Source organism: Andrographis paniculata, unplaced genomic scaffold, assembly GCF_009805555.1.
Source record: "Andrographis paniculata isolate CXL003 unplaced genomic scaffold, ASM980555v1 Contig52END, whole genome shotgun sequence".
In the NCBI taxonomy this organism is placed as follows: Eukaryota; Viridiplantae; Streptophyta; class Magnoliopsida; order Lamiales; family Acanthaceae; genus Andrographis; species Andrographis paniculata.
Window position 1 is genome coordinate 3,680,509 of NW_026137587.1, and position 24,848 is coordinate 3,705,356.

Here is a 24,848-nt window from a genome sequence, read left to right on the forward strand (position 1 = left end):
GAAAAAAAAAAAAAACAAACAAAATATATTTATCTACAAATAATATATCATCTCAACATTAAAAATCTTCCATTTAAGAACATCCTTGCTTATGTAAGATGCTATTTAATTTTTTTTATTTATACTAATAGAAATATAGTATTTAAAGTAATTGAACACCTATATATATAGTATTATTAATGTTATTATTGTTGTTATCATAAGATTTTTTTTATAATAATTGTCACATAATTGTTCTTTATTTCTTTACTTATTCATTTGTTATTATTCTATCTATTTTTAGAAATAAAAAATATTAAATATAAAAATTCACACGAGTGAGCAGAGTCGATTTGTCATTTGTGTCTACATATATATTAGTGAAAAAATAAAGTATCTAATTCTTTTGACATACTGAATTTATTAAGTGGTAAATGTCGAATTTATTGAAAATTTCAATATATTTTGATATGGTATTAGTGTACAATTTCTAAATATTCGGTTTAATATCAAAAGATTTCCAGCAATGCCGAAATGTTTTCATTATACCGAATGTTTTTTTGATGATATGGTTATAAAATTTTGACATACCAAAATATTTGTACATTACCTATATAGAATTTTATAGACCAAAAAGTTTGATACAATCTATAGACAAAATTATTTATAATTTAATTGTAATTTAGAAAGCTTACACTATAAAAATTGCACGAGACTTGTCTGCGTTTTCGAAAAAGAATTTAATATAATACTCCCTCCGTCTTATCTTTTGTGTCCGGTTTACTCTATATATATATATATGAATAGGTAAAGTATAATTAATAAATAATTAAGAAGCAAAACTTAGCTTTAATTATTCAAACCGATTGAAAGACTATATAATGTGTAATTAATATCATTTTTCTACTAGTCTAAGCTTTTAAGTCAGATTATCAGTTATTCGGTAAGGTAATAACATTGCTAATAAGTCTAACAGCCCGAGACATTTTAGATTAGAGATAAGAGTTAAACTTTTCATTCTAAGACATCACAAATGTAACAAAAATTCTACCCTACCCTTAATTTTCGACTCGTAAAATCTTTCTAAAACACGAGCACGAGCACGAGCACGCACACGCACGGTTTCAGACAAAGCAAGACAAGGCAATGAAGATCACATGGTGCACTAAGTTTTGGCAGTTTCAATAGTGTTCATATCTCAACTCTGGGTACCTTTTTCAGACTATGATTGGTGTACTTTAAGCCATTTTCTGTTTGTAAAGAGAATACTATATAATGTATTACCAAACAACCATGTAAAAAAAACAAGATGGAATCTTGGAACTTACTTCTAGTGTAGTCCAGTGTATCTTTCAGAGATCTTTCCGTAGATTTGATCTTAGTTATCGCCACTTAGCTTGCTTTGTCACTGCTCATGGCCTTTGTGTTCGTCGTCTAGTCGTCTAGTGCACCTGCATAGAGGTAGAGATAGAGATATAATCGTAGTTAAACGAACAAGAATACAAGAAGCATTTCTAACTCACTGTTCGTCCATTGACTGACTTCTGCTTGTTGGGAGGAGACTGCATACCTGTTTTTCCAATGTAGTTAGGAGTAACAAATCGAACAATGTAGAGAACTGCGAGAAATTCAATATGTTCGTCACAAACATGCATTTATTCAATGATTCTGCTAGCGCAAAAAAGAGAATGCAGTTTGAGCAATCCTTTCATCAAGTTAGACAGGAAATAGTAGCGCATGAACATAAAAACTTCCAACGAAAAAGAATCAAGAAATTTGTACAGCATTAAAACCAAAATCTTTGGGTCGAAAAAACCATTGGCATGCATCAACTCCTCCAGCTTCACATCTAAGCAACTGATCGAATCCTCATGATTGAGATCAGTAAAAATTCGGCCCAGCTATCCTCTCTTCATCAGCAGATTATTAAGTACATATCGATTGCTGACTGTATAGGCCATTCACACCGTCAGCAAATTGCTGCTTGTTTCTTTTCCGCTTTGTAACAAGCACAAATCCTTCACCATCTCCGGTTTTACTTTTATCCATGTCTCCCGTCTTCGGGTTACCCTTACTATCATCATCCCCAGGAAGAATCTTAACAGTTGAGCCGTCATTTGCTATTGCTTCTGCAGAATTGGTCGAAAATGCAGTCTCCTTGTCGCTGCCTGGAGCCATGGGAGAAGGTGGACGACGTGAAGTGCTTCGAACAGATTTTACTATGAAGCTGAGCAGTATCTGCCTGGCCAGTTCTGCTTTTGCAGTGTCAGCACGGTTTTTCTTAGATCTCTCACCTCTAGCACCAGTTTTAACTTTTCCACCGAGCTTTCCGGTTCCAGAATCTGTAGAAGCCGCATTATTAGAATCAGTAGAAGAATCAGAATCAGTAGTGAGCGTTGAGTCTTCAGCGGCTGCATTCGTTTGCTGTGCGCTTCTTGGAACGAATTCAGGCGCATGTGGATTCATCGTCTTTGGAAAAGCAAAACCATTTCCTTCAGAACCTGGAATTTGGTAATTCAGAAACCCCGGTCGAAAACTATGACTTGCTCTGTAGTACACAAATGATCTAGGACCACGAGGAACTCGAGTTGCAGCTGAAGGGAACTCCACTGGCTCTGAAAGTGTGCCTTGACTGACGACAACATCATAGACGCTAGTAGCAGCAGCATGTGGACTAAATGGCTGAGTCAGAGGGTAAGCACCTGGGCTGAATGGCTGTGCAGAAGCCGAGAGTTTGCTTCCATTTGTCTCAACAGCTTTCTCCATGTTACTTGAGCATAAAATCTCTTCAGTGTCTGGGCTGCAATTAGCCAACTTGGATCCAGTTACATGATCTGTGTCGTTGTTGTTGTCTCTCGCCATATCTTCATGATTTGGTAATGATTCATCTACAGCTACTGTGTCCCCTCCATCCTGCTGTCCTGTCTCTTGGGGACTGAGGCACATCTCGTTATCAGTTTTCTCTTCACTTAATTCCTCTACTTTCTCCAGTAAGGGCTTTAGAACTGTACCTGGCGCAGCTGCTGCTACTTCTTTGTACGACAAAGATTTTGAAGCTAATGCTGTAAGAGTGGCAGGGCGCGGGGAAGCTTTGGAAGCATAAGTAACATTTTTGGTCCCTGAAATCTTTGCAGGCACTTGAATCAAATCATCCGTGACATTTGCCTTAAATGCAACCTTATGTCCCTGCGAAGTTGCCTCCTTTCTATAACTACTGTCATCATGGCTGGGGTTAGCAGAATGAATCTTTAACTTGGCAAGATCCGGACGCTTTCGGTTGTACTTCTTACTGGCTGCATTTCCTGACCGTCCCTTTGGTGTAGCTTCCTGCCATCCTTCTTCTGATGTTACTTCATGGTCAATTTCTTCAGGAAGCGAACGATCATGTCTGGCTTTTGTCTCCTTTAATGGTTCTTGGGAGGGTATGTAATCCACTTTATTCACTTCTCTGCTACTTTCCTCCAATACAGCACTATTTTCAGTTGTTCCGCTATTGAAAATGTCAGAATTTTCTTTTGGTTGTTCAATACGGATTTTTTCGCCAATCGGAGCAGCCTAAGAGATCACACGACAAAAGAAAGGAGATCAATGAGTATAAAGGCATACTTGGATCATTCTCAAGTCAGCGAACATGGAAGAACATAAATGGATGCATGTTTCCGTTTTATGTATGAAACATGAAGTTCAGTACTCGTTTTATTTCTATGGGAAATTAGGAGTAATAGTCTTTTGTACAAATAACTTACTATATAGATAAAACATGGTGCATCTCTTAAAATGGAGAACATGGAGCTTAAAATTGCAGTTTTCAACTTTCTAATTTCCTTTTCAAAATGCAGACACTAATACCTTTGAACGACGCTTCCTCTGAGCATCTGCAGCCTTTGATGCCTGATCAGGACTTATATAGTCAAGAAGATCTGACACACTGCAGAACAAGGTTAGGGGTTTTGGTATGCAGGGGGTGCAATACCATGTAATATGGAAAGGCCATGTCAATACCTCAAGTGACCCTTGCTGGCAATGGATGCATCTGGTTTCGGGGTCCCATTACGTGCTGCTTCTTGTTGCTCCAAGGCTTTTGACTCAAAATATTCAAGCCAAGCAGCAGCATCCTGAAGAAAATACGTTATATTAGATCCATATTATCATAATCTCTGGAAAGTGAAAAAAGGAATGGTTAGTAATTTGCAGTTAGTATGATCATCAGCGAATGTATTTCAACAAGCATCTCCCATTTAAAATCCATGTCACAATCCGACAGAAACCTGTTCTAATTTCCAAAAAGTAGAAGGTAAAGTTCCATGGCCGGAATCTTAATTCATGAACATACATGAGATTTATGGTATTCAGGATCATAACCGCATGGCCCACATCATTTTTAAATTCAATCTGATGAAACGCTTTCCTTATATTCTATCATAAATAAAAAACATAAAAAATGATAACGGAGATTGCATGTGCAAAATCATAGCAAAAACAATTTTACAAAATGGCAAAAACGTGTTGGTCTTTTTGTGAACCTGAGTTCGAAGATCCTCTGCTCCAAGTTTAGTTTGGAGAATTTGCAGTGTAGTTTGCTCATGTTGAACACTGAGGGTGTACGCTTCCATCAAAGAAAGAGCTATGGCTATGGCATGATAGCTAGCAGCAGTCTGTCACATACAGCCAGAGTCAGCTTAATTCTAGGGTCTATTTGTTTTTCCAGTAATGATGGACATTATATCTCATGCATCTAACAAACTTATAACACTGCTTGTCACACTGAAGAAATTTGCATGAAATATCTTACAATTCTTACATATGCATCTGCTTTCATTTGACATAGAAACAGTAGAGACGGACCTGTATGTGATCTGCTCCTAGTAACCTTTGGTTGCACTTGAGGGCTTCGTGCAGATATCTGAGAGCAACGTGAACATTTCCCATACCCTCCTCCATCATGGCAATGTTTATGTAAGTAGCTGCCGTGTTTGGGTGAGATAGCCCGCAAGTAAAATGCAGCAGATACAGTGCACGATTGACATATCTGCCAAGTAGATGAATAAATACCGGTAAGAAAAAATTGCCAAAAACAACAGAACTGATTGTTTACAAGGTAAGAAATCATTATCTTATTTTGAAGTATGATTTCATTCAAGCATAGCATGTCATGACTAAAAGAAACTTTGAATCTATGCAATGCAGCATAACATTCATGACGAAACACGCAATTGATATCAAAATTCTAAACGATCCTAAATCTATATAAACAAAACTAGAATATCTTTTGCAAATTGACTTCTGTAGAATCATGGCTTAAAGTCAAAACACAGTTAGTAGCCTAAAACTTACTTCAGAGCCAATTCAATGTGTTGGAGACGATAATAAAACACAGATAAGTCCCCATAGCTCTTCATTGTATCTGGATGATCAAGCCCCAGCTCCCTCTCATTGATATCTAAAGCCTTCTGCTGATATATAGTTGCCTATACAAAAACATTTTAACATTAGGAACTTGGACAGTCACAAAATATGATACAAATAAAGGCATGGTATGATATTTGAAACTGTAAAGTTTCTTCACAAAATCTCCTCCAGAGCATTCTCAAAAGGAAAAGGGAAACCAACAGCATAGCATTCACTTCTTCCTAGTCAAATCCATGCGCATGCAAAGGCCATGTTCTCATTTATTAGCATGGACTATACTGCAAAGCTTGATGTTTCAGGCTTCAGCAGGCAAATTCCATAATCCAAGGATTTTATGGGCCATCTCTGACCTTTCAATAGAATTTGTTTCGAATTTCTTACCCAAAGACAAGTTATAGCACAATCTTTAATGCACTATACATGAGCTATATTCATCAGAGGAAAGCATATAAGAGAGAGAGAGAGAGGGGCTAGTCTTGCCTGATTAAAATCTCCAGTGTGATACAGAACAACAGCCAGAAGACTGTAAGCACTTGCAGTCATACGATGATAAGGGCCACAAACAGCAATCATCTTTGCCAGAGCCTTTGGTTTCAATTCAAACACCTTCTCAATATCAAGTCATGAAAAACTATGTAAATAAATAATATTTAACACAGGCTTACATTACCTTTGTTCCATAATTAACAGCATCTTCTAGCTTTCCTTTGTCTAGAGCAATCTTTGAGGATTCCAGTAGAGTTCGTCCATCAGCAGAAGAGCAGCCTACATGCTGTGAAGTATGAAATGAAACAAATTATTACTGGAAATCCGACCAATTAATGAAACATATAACTCTTCCAAGAATATTTTGCTCCCACCTTGCAGACTGGCAGTATACTGATGACATCAAACTTGGTAAATGGAGACGAGCTTTCCAAATCATAGTCCTTAGGGATGAGTTCTAATCCAACCTGAAAAAGAAGACTCTGATGAGTCTGATCAGATTGCAATGGTTAACAAACTAATAAGACAGTACCTTGTGACAAAGTCCCCTGAGAATTGATAACTTCCTCAAATATTGGAATTCGTCTTTCAGCTTCCAACCATATCTTTTCTCCAAAAATGTTCGCAGCCATTCTAATTTGAGATTTTGATGACTGGAATCGTTACTTTCACCATTGCAAGATCCAAGCAAGAAATTTAAGGCTGTTGCTATAGCAGTAGACATGTTATCCACACACTGTACAGAACCGATGACAGCTCGAAGTACATGCTTAAAAGCTCGAGTAACCATTTCATGTATACAAAGCGACTGGATATGAGGAAGCTTATCTGCAAGTTCAACCTGTTTCAAGCACTCAGCATAATTATAACTGCAGGATAAGCACAATGAAAAACATAAAAGTAAAGACTAAGGGATATTTTCACCCACCACACGACCTAAAGAATGCATCTGTAATCCTCTAAGATGCATAAAGTCAGTCAGTGTACGACCATCCACTGGAGATAGTTCAAGTGACGCAAAGTCAGCGACCTGAGTATACAACAGGTTAACAAAAAAGACTGGAACCAAAAACACAAAATCATTTGAATATAATTTAAGCCATCAGTGAAACAATACCAGTTTGGGCAAAGCCACATCATCATAGTACTCATGTGCCATCTTGACCAGCTCATCTGCCGACTGGATGTTGAAGCAATAAATCACATACACATATTTCATAGGATGCCGTCTAATGAAAAAGTGGATCTCTCAACACAAACGCATAATCGTATATACACTTATAGAAAGACAATTATTATCTGAATCAGGTGAAACTTATTACATCAAAGTAAATTGATTAATCATATTTTGGGAGCAGTCAGAATCATCTTATAAGTCATGCCACAATTAAGTTATTCACTGTCGTTCAAACATCTTAAAAGTGTGATAGAAGCTATTACCTTTATGTGAAGTCCAACCCCAGTTTCCTTCAAGCATAATAAGGCATCTTGAGGAACATATTTCAGCAATTCGCAGTTAGGATCACGGTTTTTTACTTCTTCAATGTTGTTTTCCATGCTAAGGCTGCTAGATTCAGCATCACTGCCTTCATCCTTAATACTTATAGTCCTTTTTTCCCTCCTTTTTAGCATCTTAAATTGTTTCCCAAGCCCTTTAACCACCGGCTCAACCTTTGTATCATCCTTACGAGTTGAAGAATTGTTTTCAGCTGGTGTTTCTTGTTTCTGAAGATGCTGCACCCAGCAAGAGCCAAGTTCCCAGCGGATACAGCCTTTTCCTATTGCAGGATTATTCTCTAGTGTTGTTATACTGTCTTTAATTACTTTGTGGATCAGATTTTCAAACGTTCTAACATCTGCCAAGTCAGACTCAGGATTTTGGGGTCCAACATATGATTCATCACGTGGTGAATGGAGCATTACCCTTAAGCTGTAAACATCCCTTGGTTAGTATTTTTTTATATAAGCACATAACTGGCTGAGACACATCAAATTGTCGAAAGTAGGTGTGGCCATAAGCATGATAACTGTAAAGTAGAATTAATAAGGAAGGCAAGTCAAATATCTGTATCTTGAGACATTAATACAACACTCAACTCAAGACATGCTTATAATAAATCCAGCAAGCAAGCTCATCTATTTCTGAACCGAAGATGTATTTAATAAAAAATCACAACAAAGGTAAAACTTGATGATGATACTCCTGGTAAATTTCAAATTATTAATAGTTATTGAAAAGGCCTGATATAACATGGTGGAACCACAAAGATACCCTTTATACATTCACATATCACATTCTATTTCTCTAGTAAAGGCAGTTAGATCATTCATGGCATCACTTATGTAGAGGGGAAAGAAGTACAAAACCTGTTAATAGTTATTGAAAAGCCCTTATATAACATGGTGGAACCACAAAGGTACCCTTTATACATTCGCATATCACAGTCTATTTCTCTAGTAAAGGCAGTTAGATCATTCATGGAATCACCTATGTTGAGTAGAAAGAAGTACAAAAACCTGTTAATATTGAGTGCATTGGCTCCCCCATCTGGTTCATCCTTAATGTCAATATCTTGCGGAAGATTCTTTCCCCGTTTTACATCTCCAACAATCTTCACTGTAGCTGTATAGCCACAGTGTCTTACAACAACGACACCTAAAGAAGAAGTATCCTGCAAATAACAGAACTTTGTCACTCAAGCAGGTAATAAGTACGATACAGGCAAAGAGGAGAACATATAGTTTCCATAGGCTGATTTCCAATGGCGTTTTGTGGTAAGAGAGAGAAGATGCAGTAAAACATATATATATATTTAACAAATAAATAAATACTGAATGTTTCAATGTACGGGGAAGATGCAAGCTCTTCTCTGACTTCCCTATAGTGGAAGCAGTGTTGATTTCAGAACTCAGATGGACTAATGTTGAGTGCAGCTAAATATTAACCAGATTACATCATGGGATTGACTCATGATGGCCTTAATAAGTAGACTCTAAGTTATAGAGCAATAAATATGGCTAGATATACTTGGTGATGGTTTTTGATATTTGGTTATATCTTTGATAGTGTGAAATGCATTTAAGGAAGTTGTAGAAAGATGCAAAAAAAGGTTGAAAATGAAGGACATTATGATATATGATTTGCAATGCAGCGCGCAAGATGTATAATGAGAGTAGAAGTAGAAGTAACTCACATGTACAACTACACTTTCATCAGCAGTTACTCCTTTTAGGAGATTTCTCCGAGAAACCTCGTCAGTTGATTCACTGAGGGTTTTACGGTTGATAATCTTTGGTTCCCGTTTCAAGCCTGTGTCTGCTTCATCTCTTTTAACTGTAATGAACAAGTCCCCAACCCGATTCTCATACACAACTGCACCTGGAGCAGATTTTGAGATAGCTGGAGCAGTCGAAGCTATCACATTCTGTATGGATGAAACAGCTTTAAAAATGGAAACATCCAGGAAAAGATTATGAACCAAAAATGCTTTTCTATCTCGAATCACTCTCTCTTCTTCAGTTTTGCAAGGCAGGCTAGCCAATATTGCTAAGTCTGTTGCCCATGGTCGGTAATCATATTCTCCTGATCTTCCTTGGCCCCCACCATCTCCTCCCCATTTCTCATCCTCAGCTGGGAGGGGTACATAATGATTTGCTGAATCAATAATTGAAGCAGGAGCAAGCCAGGTGTTGGCACGGAAGCCATATGGAAGGTTACCAAACTGATAGACACATCAAAACAACTTAATGGTTTTTCTCCAAAGTTATACCAATTTACTTAATAACAATTAAAACTAAACAAAAACCTCACCTTATTGTGTTCAACAAAAGCTTTCATCAATAATGCGTATGCCTGCAAATAAATAACAGATTCATTGTCCAGTTCAAAAAATTAGCACATTGATGGATATTCTTAACTGTTTTAATTATCAGTTATCTATTTGCATGTTCTTATTATATTCACACAATGTTTATAGCCAAAAATGAAGAATTTAACATGCACTGACATCTTCCACATTTCGAAAGTACTTATAACCGACTAACTAAACAAATGATATCACATTTGCATGCTTGCTTCTTCCTCTGCAACTGTTTACCCAAATATATTTGCAATCACTGATTGAGAATTTGAAACAATAGGATAGATCATAACTCAGCACACAGGTAAAATTGGAATTTGGGATGACAAGATCAGATGAGAATCACTCACATTGAGAAAAGCTTGACTCTGCTGCTGCAGAAGATCCACCAGAGAATGGCTCTGCATAAATTGTTTGCCCACAGTGTAGAAACCTTTTCTTGATGCAACCACTTGTACTGTCTTCCCATTGCATATCTTTATCTGCACATCATGCATCATATGTTCATCAGTTCTGCAGATGCAGCACAACTTTCCAACGAAATAATCACCACTAAAAGGTTGTTTTTGCCCATGGATTTCTTTGAAAACCATACTGAAGCAGTAAAGGTGTCATACAAGCTCTTCCTATTTTATCGAAAATGAACTACTTCAAGCATTCATCCATAACATATCGGAGGAAGAAAGACATGATTCATCAGTGCCAGCGTAAACAAACAAATCACACAGAGAAATTTGCATAAAGAAACATAAACCACACCTGCATTTCGAAATAATCGCCTTCTCTTCGCGTCGTTCCGTCTTTACTATCCACTCTTTTCAGCTCTGCAAATCACAAAGCACAACGAATAAACCAATTGCAAAAATGAATTCCAAAACAGAACTTCGAGAGAACAGAGAAATAAACGCACGAAGGATGGGCGGAGTGAGGTGCGAGAAAGAGAAGAACTCATAGAAATCCGATAGCTTCGGAATCGGGTGGATCGCCGCCATATCAAAACTCGAAGATATCGCCGGAGCATCGGAAGACCTCGATTCTCCATCCGACGCCGCCGCCGCAATCGCGCTCGCCGGAACTTTGCTCTTCCTCGGACGTGTTTCCGTACCTCCGCCGGCCTTCGGTTTGGAGAAGCGTGTGGTGCACGCGACAATGTCAAGAAGTCTGCGCACGTGGGCCACCGCACGTGACTCGTCTCCGTAGTCCTCTGCATTGACAGCAGTGTCATTTTTGTTAATAAATCCAACTGTTTGGGCTAACTTCAAGAAAATATATATTCATTTAAGAAAATAAAATAAATTGCGTGTACGATACTATGACAATTATATCAAAGGCGCAATTCTTCAAAACACGTTTTTCGTTCCTTCACATTAATGTCGTAAGCTATAATTATTACTTAGATACACTAATAATAATAATAATAATAATAATAAAAATAATAATAAAATGTTCATCGTGGAGCACGTGTAAACATACGAAACCTAGTCGTGCTATTAAGCAATAAGTAGTAATATAATTTACACATTTTATTGTATGAATTGTATTGCAATTAATTCCCATAATTTTAATTTCCCTAAGATTTGTTTGTCTAGTTTTCAATAAAACCACAAGTCCCCTATTTTTTGGAAAATGACAAGTTGACCACCAGAAGTTAATATAATCCATATTGTGTGACCAACACAATCACGAAAAACTAATAATATATACCTATTGGATTCATTTGTTTAGTGTTTTAGTTTGAGATATTTTTTTTTTAGTGAAGTATGAAAATTTATATAAATAATATAAAAAAGTATTTTGTATTGAATTATTAATTTTAATAAAAAATATATATAAAATTGTATAAATGAAAATTTTAGTTGGTGAACAAACCAAACAAAATAAGAAACAAACTACTACTAAATAATAATAATAATAATTATAATAATAGTGTATCAATTACTCCGTATAAATTTGAATATAAATAGTGAATTTATAGTAAATAGGTTTTAGAAGTTATGATTTTTTTTGGGGAAGTCATAATTAAATAGTTGATGCATTAAAAAATAGTCAAATGGCTAACACATAAGTATATGGACATTTTCACATGGTTTGCATGAGCATTTCAAATCTCACAAGATATGTGGTAAAATAAAAATTATTTATTTATTTATTTTATGAACAAATGAAATAATCAATGTATGAAAAAATAAAAATAAAAATAAAAATTAGCCCTGTATATAAACAAAATGCCATGCCCAATAAAAGGGATCAAAATATAAATTAATAGAGTAAATTGTGTTTATATGGGCAGATAGGTTTTAATTAGTATAAATGTATGAAAGTCTTTCATGTCAATTTTGAGTTTGTTTGATTATAGTTTGAAATTGATTTTCATTTTTATTTAAATCTAAAAAATAATATAATACTATAAGAATTATTAGTGATATTTTTTATTTGAATAAAAAAACAAACAAACCCTTTAAGATTCACCTCTTTATAATGCATAAAATTCTGTGTACATTAAATGAATAACAATTATATAAGAACGATTTTTGTATTTACCTCCATATCTTATTACTTATGCAATAAAATTTAGTTTTTATAATAATAATAATAAGTTGTTGGAGGAATAAATTGTTGATTGACGCAATGATGACGAGTAAAACAAATGAGGGAAAAAGCGGGGGTTGTACTTGGTGCAGCGAAATGTGTACCTACCTTCAACCATTTTGAGCAAAGATGGCTTCAGACCAACAACCTCTACTCTGTCATTCAATTTCTGTCCCTTAACCTGTCGAAACCAACCAACAATTGATTCATTACAACTAATTAATTAAATAAATTTTAGCAAGGATGAAGATGGAATTAACGAACGTCGAACCTCATGGGAGAGAGAGTAGTCTGTGAAATGGCATGTCTGGACGTTGACAGCCAGTAGTTTCTTCACATCGAGAATCTTGTCAGTAGAAATGCCCTTCGGGACAGGACAGAGATATATAATCATATGAATTAATTAATTAATCAAATTGAAGAAGAAGAAGACGACGACGACATTGTAATTGAGGATTGAGATTAATCATAAATATAATCGTCAGTCATTGTAAGAACTACTACTGTATTAGTATAAAACTGTAGTTGTACTGTATTGGAAATGGTGCGGCTTTGATGTGTTGTACTTTGTACGTACGTACCTTGACAACCACCTGCGTTTCGTAAGGAGTCAATACAGTGATGTCGATAACGCTTGGTACAACTGCACAAAGCACACCGCCATTAACGAACGAACTCATCACTCTTCCATCATCGTCATATTATTATTATTATTATTATTATTATTAATGAATTTAATTTAATTTAATTCTAACCTTTCTCTTCCTTCTTCTTCTTGTCTGTCTTGGATTTGCTTCCCTTTCCTCTGCTGGACGACCTCGGCGCCATTGTTGTTCTTGTCAGATTCAGACACGGATATACATATGCAGATATAGAAATAGATAGATACAGATATGTTTGATTAGATATGTGTTTTTGGTTGTAAGGAAATTGAAGAGAGCGAGAGTGAGGAAGTGTGTTTTAGGGCAAAGAGGAGTGAGAGAGAGAAGGGAGAAAGTGAAGGGAAATCTTAGGTGAGAGAGAGGTCTGTGAATGAAGATAGGATAAGGGGCTGTTTGGATTTCCCGATTAAATTGTGGCCTCTCCTTCTGATTATCCACAAGCCACAAGCTCACAACCAGACACGCCACTCGCCCCCCTCGCCCCCTCCATTTTTCTTTTAAGTTAATTTAATTTCCATGTAATAATAAAATTAAAATTAAATATATATAAAAATGTAGAACGAAACGAAACATGTGAAAAGGGCCAAACTAAACCACGGCTATATACGCTTTGCAAGAACCGACCGTTGCCTTATTGTCACGTGGCGGGCGGGGATGGGGTCGTCTTCCACCTCGTTTTATTTGGCGTCTGTAGGTCCTGGGCGGTTTTGGGAGTGGTTTTGGGCGGGGACGGGAGCGGGAGTCCGGGCCGATCTGCACCGTTGGTGGGGACGGCCAGGATCGATTTCTCCGTCCCATGAATCACGACGCCGTGACAGGGTTTCGGTTCGACTTTATTATGGTTTGGTAAATAACTCCAACACTGCCTCAGTAACTGCATCATTGGTTTTTTACAATTTCTGTTTTCATTTTAAAGTTCCACCAATAGTTGGTTGGAAGATTCTAAGCTACATTCAATTTTATTTATTAATTCTTCACATTATATATATATATATATCTTAAACAATAATGTTGGAATTTTAATTTTTTTTTTTTATATATAATAGAAGGAAGTTATGAATATACGAAAGAATAATTTGAGCATTTTTGCTTATATATAATTAAGTTACACAAATAAAATAAAAGTATTGTGAACTCAACTTATTCAAACATTGTAGACAGTTTTTGTATAGACATAAAAGTTAAAAATCGAAGAAAATCTAATTTGAATAGAGACAAATAAGAGTTTATTTATTGCTAACTACCGATCGATCGCAGACGACGACAAACGGTAGATAGATAACGCTTAATTTCGTAAGTTCATAACTCGACCGTTTGACAGTTTTCTAACGACAAACTCACCGATAAACTGTATTTTATTTATTTATTATAAACTAAGCTCATAACTCGATCGTGTGACAGTTTTCTAACGACAAACTCACCGATAAACGATATTTATTTATTAAATATATATGATGAGGGATATATATGACGTGACGGAACCAGTCGTAAAAATTCGGGGAGACAAAATTGATTTTTTTTTATCGATTCAATGTTATTTTTTTTATTCATAGTACACCCTAACAAAAAAAAAAAATTAAATGTTTTAAAAAAAATTCTATAAAATTTAGTACTTTTTTTACTACAAAAAATAAAATTTAAACAGTAAAAGTAAAAATCAACAAACAGATAAAATTTTTATAATTTTTTACATTACAAAAAATTAGGAGAAACAAATTACTATAAAATATATAATTTTATTATTTTTTACATAAAAAAAAATACATATATTTTGAGGGTTGAGTGGTCAACTGACCCTTAGGCCATCCACAACACAGAAACCCATCCAGGGTTTCTTCCCATTCTCTTTCATGTGCCACGTCAGTTTCTCTCTCCGCCACGTCACGAAGAACTCCAACTATATTTTACATTCACATCAAAGAACCCTTTAAAATCTTTACTTTTTCCACCTCATTAAATATTTTATCTATTTATAAAATAAACTTATATTTTTTCATTATATTTTATTCTTATAATATTTAATTAAAATAAAATAATTATTTAGCATAAATAAATAAAATAAATAAAAATAATAATTCCACACCCACATACTAATTAAAAATTCAAACTTAAATTTAATAAAAAATACATAATATTACAATATATTTTTCAAATAAATTAATTAGTCGATTGACCAAATTTCTCCCAAATATTATAAATATATTATAAATATTATTTTTAATATTTATTGAATAAAAAAGTGGACCATGGCCCACAAAAATTGGAAGAAACGGTACACTCGCAATGTACCGTTCCTTATGTTAATTGGTGTTTTAATTTTTTTTTTTATTTAATAAATGATGACGTGGGAGGCGCTTCTCAACAAGCGTCTCCCGTTGTGGATGCCCTTAGACCATCTCCAACCCATAACTCTATTTTTGCAGAGTACATTTCTCAATTTTTGCAGGGTTTGCTACAGTAACTCATCTCCAATCAATACCCTTGCATGGTTAAAAAATATTCTCTTTATATTTTATTTTATATAATTTTTAAAATTACAAATAAAATTTAATATTTTATTATTTTTTTACATTTAAGTTATAGGAATATTTTTAACTAATATTTTAAATATTATACTGATAAATTATATTTATTAATATTTTAATGTATATTTAAATTAAATCATAAAAATATTAATATTATTAAAAATATAAATATAGATTAAAAAAAAAGCAATATTATTGGATTAAACATAATTAGTACAACATAACTAATCGGTAGAGTTACTATACTCTTCTCATATATGTTCAATTAAAGCATCGCGTAGTTCAAAATATGCTTCTCTACTTCTAATTTGAACCTATCGCTCAAGAAATTGATGATAGCGTTCTTAATCCGTAGTCATTTCTACCGTTGCGATTGGCGCTTCTCGATATTATGATATTGGAGCATTAAGATCACGTTCTTCCTCTGTTATCATATTATGCATGATAATGCATGCAGACATTATATTATGCAAAATATTTTTCAGCCAAAAGCAACATGGTCCTTTGATGATTGTCCAACGTGCTTGTAAAACTTCAAATGGGCGCTATTCATCTTTCCTGCATGATTCTTGTTTCTGGGCAAATAATTTTTTTTTCGGACCACGCGGATTGCTAATAGTTTGCACGAGAGTGGCCCATTTAGGATAGATTCCATCAGGTAAATAATAACCCATTTCATATTGCTTTCCTTGGATATAATAACGTGCGGGGGTGCAACACCTAAAGTAAGATCTCTAAACAATGTTGATGAGTTTAAAACATTAATATCATTATTGGTTCCAGGCAAACCAAAATATCCATGTCAAATCCAAAGACCGTAATCTGCTACAGCTTCGAGGATTATTGATGGCTTTCCACTACGACATGCATATTGGCATGCCCGTTGGACAATTTTTCTATTCTCAATGCATGCAATCCAAACTACCCAGCATACCTGAAAAACCACGACTTTTAACGATATGGAGCAATCTTTGAATATCATTCTCATTGGGAGTTCTGAGATAACATTATGAAAATATCTCAACGACTGCACGATAAAATCTTTTAACACATTCAATTAATTATAAATTTTAATAAATATTAAATAAATAAATAATTTACTATAAATATTAATTACAAAATTATAATAAAAATAATAAAATTAAAAGTAACAAAAATAAAATAAAATAAAATATATAAAATATAAGCTTAAAACAAAATAAAATAAAATAAAATATAAAAATATAAACAAAATAAAAAAATTAATGCAATTTTTTATTTTGTTGATGATATTTAAAAAATTAAAAATTAAATAAATATAAAAAAGAAATAGATAACTTCATAAATAAATAGATAATATTAAAAAAAAATAAATAACTATATAAATAAATATATAACTTTATAAATAAATAAATAATTATATTAAAAAAAAAAAGAAAAAAATGTACAGTACTCTGCGGGATTCGCTGATTCTAACGGATGAATTCTGCAAAAGTGCAAGATGGATTGGAGCAATTTTTTTCTCCACATTCTACAAAAATAGAGAAAAACCTCCTCGATTGGAGATGGTGTTAGCCCCGTGTAGTTCCACGCTGTATATATATATATATATATATATATATGTAGATAGCAAATGTGGAATTAAAGAAGGAGAGTGGGTGGGTTATGTTGGGTCCTATAGGCGCATTTCTTTCTCTGAAATGTCAAGGCACGTTACATGTGCAAACATAAATTGAACAGTACAACGTCACGCTACACAAATTACATACACACTAGACTCAGGTTTTATTTTTATTATTATTATTATTATTATTTCATTGTCGATATAATATTTTTCCATAATGGAGCAACAGAAGTAGACATGGCTTTTTTGATTGACTTTAGTTACTTTCAATTTATTTAAGAGATGAAACTTATGTAGTGGTATACGGGTTTTATGTCTTTCTACCAATAATAAAGAGTTACATCATTATTATTATTTTTTAATATCATTTTATTCAATATATAATTTTGAATTAATGGACAAGGTGTTCATCAATTTGTTAAATATTTTATTTTTACATTTAAAAAATCATCGTTGGATTAAAGTGAGTAGAGTTTTGTTTTCTGATTAATTATGTTATTTTTGTTATATAATTTTTCTAATAGAACCACATATTTTATATATCTCTCTATGAACAACTTTACTTTTACTACTAGTTGATTATTATATTCATTTTTGAGTTCTTGAAGATATCTATATCTCTCCTCTTTTTTCCTTATTAGCTAAAGATAGCAATATATTATGCATTTATCTAATAAATGTAACAAAATGGTTCTTAAAATTTTAGTTTGCATATATTTTAAATTAAATGCATCATGCATGCATACTACTTACCATAATGTACATAACCGAGCTATTGCATTAAAATATGATAGATTTTTAATATATTCAAAATCAAATTGTGTTTTAGGTGATTGATTTTTACTAAAAAAAAAATGTGATGTTAATGGTACACTAACAACTTTGAAACATATTAAACAGCTTAATCATTTTTTCACATAAGATGACTGATTTTAAAATAAAATAATTTTTTTTCCTATTTCTCTTTATATATATATATATGCCTAAAATCACTTTTACATCACCTAAAAGATTTATATAAAATTGATCACTCAAACATTTATCAATCTTATTATTTTATTTAAATCAAACTGATTAACATTATATCATCTACATAAAAAAAATTTACCAATGTCTAAGTGATTGTTTTAGGCCATAAAGAGATTTTTCAACAAACACACAAAATCAAGTTATTGACATCGGGTTTTTTCATATAAATCATTTCATCCAAGCCACCATGCAAGAAAAGCAATTTTAACATATAGTTGTTTTAGATTCCAATTAAAATGAGCAACTAAAGTTAGCATGACTCGAATAGTAGAAAAATTCAAAACCGAAAAATATTTATTATAATCGATACCTTCTTTTTTGGGTAAAACCTTTAGCTATTAGTCTAACTTTATATATAATGTTATTTATCTCACTTTTCACTTTAAAAATTTATTTACAATCCACCAAAGAACAACTTTCAGGTTTGGTACCTAAACTCAAGTGTTATTATTATATTCATCATTCATTGCTTTAATCCACTCATTTTTATATTTTTAATTGAATGCTTGTTCATAAGACTTTTGTTAATTACCATCAAGTGTATCAAACACACTAAAAATATATGAAGTCAAATCAAAATTTTTAAATCTAACAGACTGTTTAATAGTTCTTTTGGGTGTATTCTTAAATACTTTGATTCCAATATCACTTGAATGATCACTTATACTTTTTTTTTTTTTTTTTTATTGAAAATCAAAACATTCGTTATCAAATACAATTGAATCAGAACTGGAAGCCACATTTTCAAAAGCTGTTTCAGATTGATTAAAATTCATTTGAAAATTTACAGAATTTTTAAAACCATCATTTTTCATCGTTTTCCAATGAAAAACTATTAAAGTCTACATTATTATGAATATTATCAAATTCAGAAATTGAACAGGCAACACATTACTTAAAAAGAGCATTTCAAGTTCATTAAATGTAACATCACGATTTACATTTATTTTAAAACCTGGACTATTCTTAATCCATAACTTATAGTCTTTAATACCTTCGGGATAACTAAAAAAACACATTTTTTGCCATAGGTTATAATTTATCAGTTAGGATATGAGCGAACGCAACACAACCAAACACCCTTAAATTTGACAAATCTATAGGCTTTCCTATTAATACGAATTTGGGACAATTCTCGTTCAAGAGAACCGATGAATACTTATTCACTAAATAGGTTGTTATAACAACCTCTCTCCAAAATATTTTAGGAAAATCCGAGGAAACTAACATGTTTCTAACTCTTTTTAAAATAGTTTGATTTATCCTCTCAGCCAATCCATTTTGTTGGAGGTGTATAAAGGACTGTTTTGTGTTAATAATATCATGCTAAAAAAAAAAAGAATCTAACTATTGACTACAAAATTCAAGCTTATTTCGATCCCTAGAAAATTTATTTTATTTCTAGTTTGATTTTCAATATAAAATTTTCATAATTTAAATATTTTAAAAATATCATAATTATAAAATATGAGAGGATTTAATCAATTTATGAGCTGAACCATTAGAGAATTGAACTCTATTTTATTTTCTATACACACATTTATTACAAAAAGGTAAATAAGAAATTTTATATTTTTTAAAATAATCATTTTTTTTGTATAAAATTTCTAAACTTTTAGCACTTATATGCTCAAGCATTTTATACTACAATTCATTTTTATCATCGTACATTTTGTTTGAAATTTCTTAATTTAAAATAGGCCTCACCTTAGTGACATACAAATTATTTTTTCTTTCAAACTTTGAAAATAACTTATGAATTTTTTAAAACTTTCATAAAATTAATTTTCCATTTTCCTTTTAACCCTATATCCTTAAACCCCACACAAATGAGACACGTGTCTCACATTATTTAAAATTAAAACAAAATAAGTTTCAAACCTTAGACGAACAATGCCTACATCTTCAATTTTACAAATATTATTATTGGTCATAGAAACAATGCAAATATTTAGTGTCTTGTAGCTTGAAAAAAACCTTTTTAAGGGTGTCTTGTGATAAGTATAAGCTAAATTAATTAACCACTCATTCATACACATCGAATTTACATTACAACAATCAGTTTTCACTGTATACACATCACCAAAGTTTTGAAAATCAAAAGTGTAACTAGCATGTGTATTAGATTGTTATTTCTTACTAGACTTGTATACACATCACTCCAACTCTAATATGATTTTGAAATTTTAAATTTATAAATTCTCTATTTAAAAATCCTTTATAATTACAATATAGGCAAATTATATTTGGAATCCAATAGGCAATATCTTTTTTTAAAAAAAGTAAGGGAGTGAACGCTTCAGTTTGTTCATCATCGAATCAAAATTATTAATCTTATTTTTTAGTTGCTATTATAAAATATATTACAGAAAATATATAATATGTATTATTATTATTATTATTATTATTATTATAAATCAATAATTCATATTGAAATACTATTTTTATACATCTTCCCATATCTATTATAAGAACAAATATATCCAATTCAAAATACAAAACAAGCACACTCTAAAAAAATCTAAGCAAATTTTACATTTTGATTTGATTCATATTGAATATTCAAATTTAAGATATTTTGCTTCCAACCCCTCCCAAACGTCTGGCCATATACGTTATTTATCGCACGTCGACTCGGCAAGTAAGACAATATAAGTTAACTTCGGTATGTTCGTTTTCACTTTCTATTTTATTTTATCATTGAATGTTTCCAAAATATATATATATATATATACATATATTTCTTCCATCCATCCGATATTATATCACTTCTTGTCGTCGTTTATTTCCCACAACAAATAATAAAAAAATTATCACTATTTTCTTTTTCTTTTTTTTTTACTTTCTCACTATTTTTCTATAGTTTATTTAATAAATATTCTATAATACTCTACTTACTTTTTATCATATCTCATTGCACACGAGGAGCGTACTAGTTGACTTTGATTTAGATAGATAAATTAATAATATGTATTAACTGTGTTCCGATCATCTAACAAGTATTATTTTTCATTACCAACCAAATATAAATATGAAGGAAGAAAGAAATTATCATATCAAATATTATTTTAATTATCATAGGCAACGGAACATCTACTGCCTCAGTCTTCAGATAAATCATAAAGATTATTAAGGCAAAAGCTCATCAATGATATATCAGAATAACATTAAATTGTTCTTCTATTTTATAAAAATGCATCACCCGCGCATACAACACAACCAGGGGAGAGCAAAGGAAAGGAGAGGAATAAAGAAAGTCCAGAACCTCAAGAGTATTACGACGCACTTATAAATTGAGAGATTATATAAGAAGGGAGAAGAGTGCGACCATACGGGCGAGTTTACTAAGATATTTTTGAAAAATTTTAGAATTTGAATACATACATATGTATATATATTATCATTTCAAATTCTATGAATATAAAATATGAGATATATGAAATAAGTCCAAGCAATTTTATAGTTGACCTTTTAATGAATTACTTTGGAATATATCTTTGTAAATTTATTGTTTTTTTATTAATTATTATTATTATGTGACAAAAATTTTAGATAAATTTTGATCATAAATTGTGTCAATATTTTTTTTTTTTTTTATCATAAATTATGAGCAAAATAGCATAAAACTCCCATATTATTTTACGGGTTGAAAATTCTCTGTGCTTCTAAAATTACAAAAACTTACTTATGATTTCGAAAATATTGCAAGAAAAACCCCATCTGTGAGGACATAACAACGGATACATGTCACGCGCCTCAAATGCAATTTTTGGTTCAAAAGCTGATATATCTCTTTGCAAAGTAATTAAAATACTCCTAGTTTTATTATATGTCTCACTATTTCCTTCACCTTATTTTATTTTAAAGTGTTTCTTTTCAGACAAAAGTCAACACTCACAGTTACCGATTGAAGTCCTACCGTTGCCTTTACCCTACGGGGGTCAAAGCTGGTATTCCAAAAACTTTGGGTATTTCTATTTTAGGGTTGGGGTTTCATAAATTTTTGTTTACTTTTCCGAATTTTCTTTCTCAAATCAAGTTTGGTGATTCGTTTTCTCGTTTGATTTTTTCTGTAACTTTTAGATCGTTGTGAAATATTGAGTTTTGTTAAGCGAGATTACAATTTTGTTAAGGATCTTCCAAATATAAGTTTTTATATATTATTAATCTTGTGTTACCATTTTCCGGTCTGGGTGTATCGATTTGATGAGCAAATTCAATTTATTTAGGTAGGTAATAATTTTCGATAATTCATTTGGAATATTGAAATTCCTGTCACTGAAATTTTATAGATCGCAATACTGTAATATTTGTTTAGAATCAATTTGCGAATAGCTCGTCTTGAACCGCGATCTTGGAACCCCTGCCACTGTAATTTTTGCATTGCACTTTTCAAAGAGAACTAAATTTTTTGTAGGATCTATTACCAATCATTTATTTGGAAGCAAATAAGTTATGTGTTTGTGTCTTTTTGCAATCATTTTAATATTTACTTGTGAATATCATCAGAGATGTAATTTAGTGGCTCGAAATCAAAGTCCAGGGGCGGGGAGATCTTAACCCAAGGTATTATTTTCCACAATGCAAGTGTGGGATTGTTGCGACAATCTGTGTTATCGGTCCAACGAAGGAAATACAAAGAAAATTGTTTTGTAATTTTCGCGTCGGAGCTTGTGATTTTTTCGGTTGACTTTATCCGGTGAACACCTGCGTTAAGAAGTCGAGCAACGATGAGTATGAAGTGAACGACTCGAAGGTTCATCCATGACCACTACATCATCATCACCAACATCTTCACCTTCTTCATCCCGCTCGACAGGCGGGTAAACCGGACCGCTACTTCCCCTACCTCGCTATGCCATTTCAGATATTTTACAACCGTTTTTGGATTCCTTATGACACACATGTACCAATTGCATATCTTCATTGACAAGCCCTTATCATTGGCATATATGAAAATTACATTTTTTTCCGTAATGAATCTTGAACATTTTCTATTCATCTTCGTTGCATCTAATCATATAAACCGGACCCCAAAGATTAGCACCATGTCCGTTGATGGGATTTCAGTGTGTGAGCTCGACAACCCTTGTTCTTCCACCGGCACGGGCATATATATCTAAGAGAGCACCGCAATAAAATCGATCCTTGTCGATACCCGAAAACCAAACAATCCTACCACCCATGTAACGACGACATGGGCCCTCCCACTCAGCATATCCACCAACTCACATATATGTGCTGTATAAATAGTCCATTTTTTGGGGACCACAACCTATTGAGTGCAAAAACTCTGCGTCAACAAAGAAATCGAATTTCAGAACGAAGCAAACGCCACCTAATTAGTAAATTCATTCAAAGATACGAAAAAAAAATACACAATAAATGAGGAAATAATGTAACCCGATCCAAAAAGACAACATATTACAAGTTTTCCAAGAAATGGACGTGTTCGTTTCTCTTTATTTGACCACGCGTCATCGCTCAAGAAACCAAAAATCAATCTAAAACTATTTTTTTTGCACAAAGATGTGTTTCTACTAACAATCAAACATACATTAGAAGAAATTTACTGAAATAGGAAGTCGATATCCTAAATCCGATATTTTAAGCATTGAATTTGGGCGTTGTCGGTCAAAATGCAAATGGAACGAGTTGATGGCTGTCGGCGCGAGCGGCATACGGTGTTGGGCGTCAGACGTCGGATAGACAGGTGCGAGCGGGTGTGGTGAAAACAATTTGGTGAACCCTAATTTCTAAGTAAAAAAGTAAAATATAACTAAGGGCAAAATGGTCCGTCAGGTGCAAAGTTTAACGCCGTCAGTGTCATTTTGAAGGGATGGAGAGTATGCAACATTTCTGAAATTACAAGTACATTTTTTTGAATTTTAGAAATCCAGAGATTTTCAGAGAATTCGTAAAATCATAGAGAAGTTTTATGCTATTTTGCCTAAACTATATAAAAATTAATTTTTTTAATGTTCATTATATAAAATTCTATAGATAAATAAAAGATACGCATTAACAATATGTTCGATCATCTAACAAGTATTAAAATATTTTATATACAACCAAATATACATATGATGGAAGAAAAAAAATATTATATCAAATATTATTTTACTTGAAAATTTAAAATTTACTTACTCAATTCAAACAAAAAAACAAGCCAAAAACTTACAGGTTAGCCACAGGCTACTCGAGTTGAGAAGTCATAGGCAACGAAACATCCACCGCCTCAATCTTCAGATAGATCATAAAGATTATGAAGTCAAGAGTTCATCAATGGCAAATCATAACAACAATAAATTATTCTTCTATTCTATAATAATGCGTCGCTTGCCGCACACAACACAACCATGGTAGAGGATATGAGATAATGAAGAAAGTTCAAAGTCTCAAGAGTATTACGACATATTTATAAATTGAGAGATTATATAAGAAGGGAGAGGGACGCAACCACACGGGCGGGTTTCTTAAGATATTTTTGGAAGATTTTTAGAATTTGAATACTCCTTCTGTCCCATTGAAATATTGTTACTTTTTATTTTCGTCTATTCCAAAATAAGGTTATCATTTCATAATTCAGTAATTATACTATATTTTTAACATAATAAATAATCTTCTAAATTATAATATATTACATAAATACTATTACTTTTATATTATACAATACTAATAGAGTGAAAAAAAATATGAGTCATCT

General features: G+C 32.6%; 1 protein-coding gene across 1 annotated transcript; it reads right to left on the bottom strand.

Moving 5' to 3' along the window:
- Positions 1 to 1,614: 1,614 nt before the first annotated feature.
- Positions 1,615 to 13,361, bottom strand: LOC127254078 (protein REDUCED CHLOROPLAST COVERAGE 3-like). The gene is made up of 23 exons (XM_051278957.1): positions 13,079 to 13,361; positions 12,905 to 12,966; positions 12,595 to 12,687; positions 12,432 to 12,504; positions 10,645 to 10,938; positions 10,494 to 10,558; positions 10,085 to 10,216; positions 9,686 to 9,727; positions 9,069 to 9,596; positions 8,392 to 8,546; positions 7,315 to 7,804; positions 6,992 to 7,054; positions 6,803 to 6,904; positions 6,407 to 6,715; positions 6,249 to 6,341; positions 6,059 to 6,160; positions 5,869 to 5,973; positions 5,314 to 5,447; positions 4,825 to 5,008; positions 4,503 to 4,634; positions 3,982 to 4,094; positions 3,829 to 3,907; positions 1,615 to 3,534 (listed from the first exon to the last, which is right to left on the bottom strand). The coding sequence occupies exons 1-23, from the start codon at positions 13,149 to 13,151 to the stop codon at positions 1,906 to 1,908; spliced, it is 5,052 nt and encodes a 1,683-aa protein (XP_051134914.1). The 5' UTR covers positions 13,152 to 13,361; the 3' UTR covers positions 1,615 to 1,905.
- Positions 13,362 to 24,848: the final 11,487 nt, after the last annotated feature.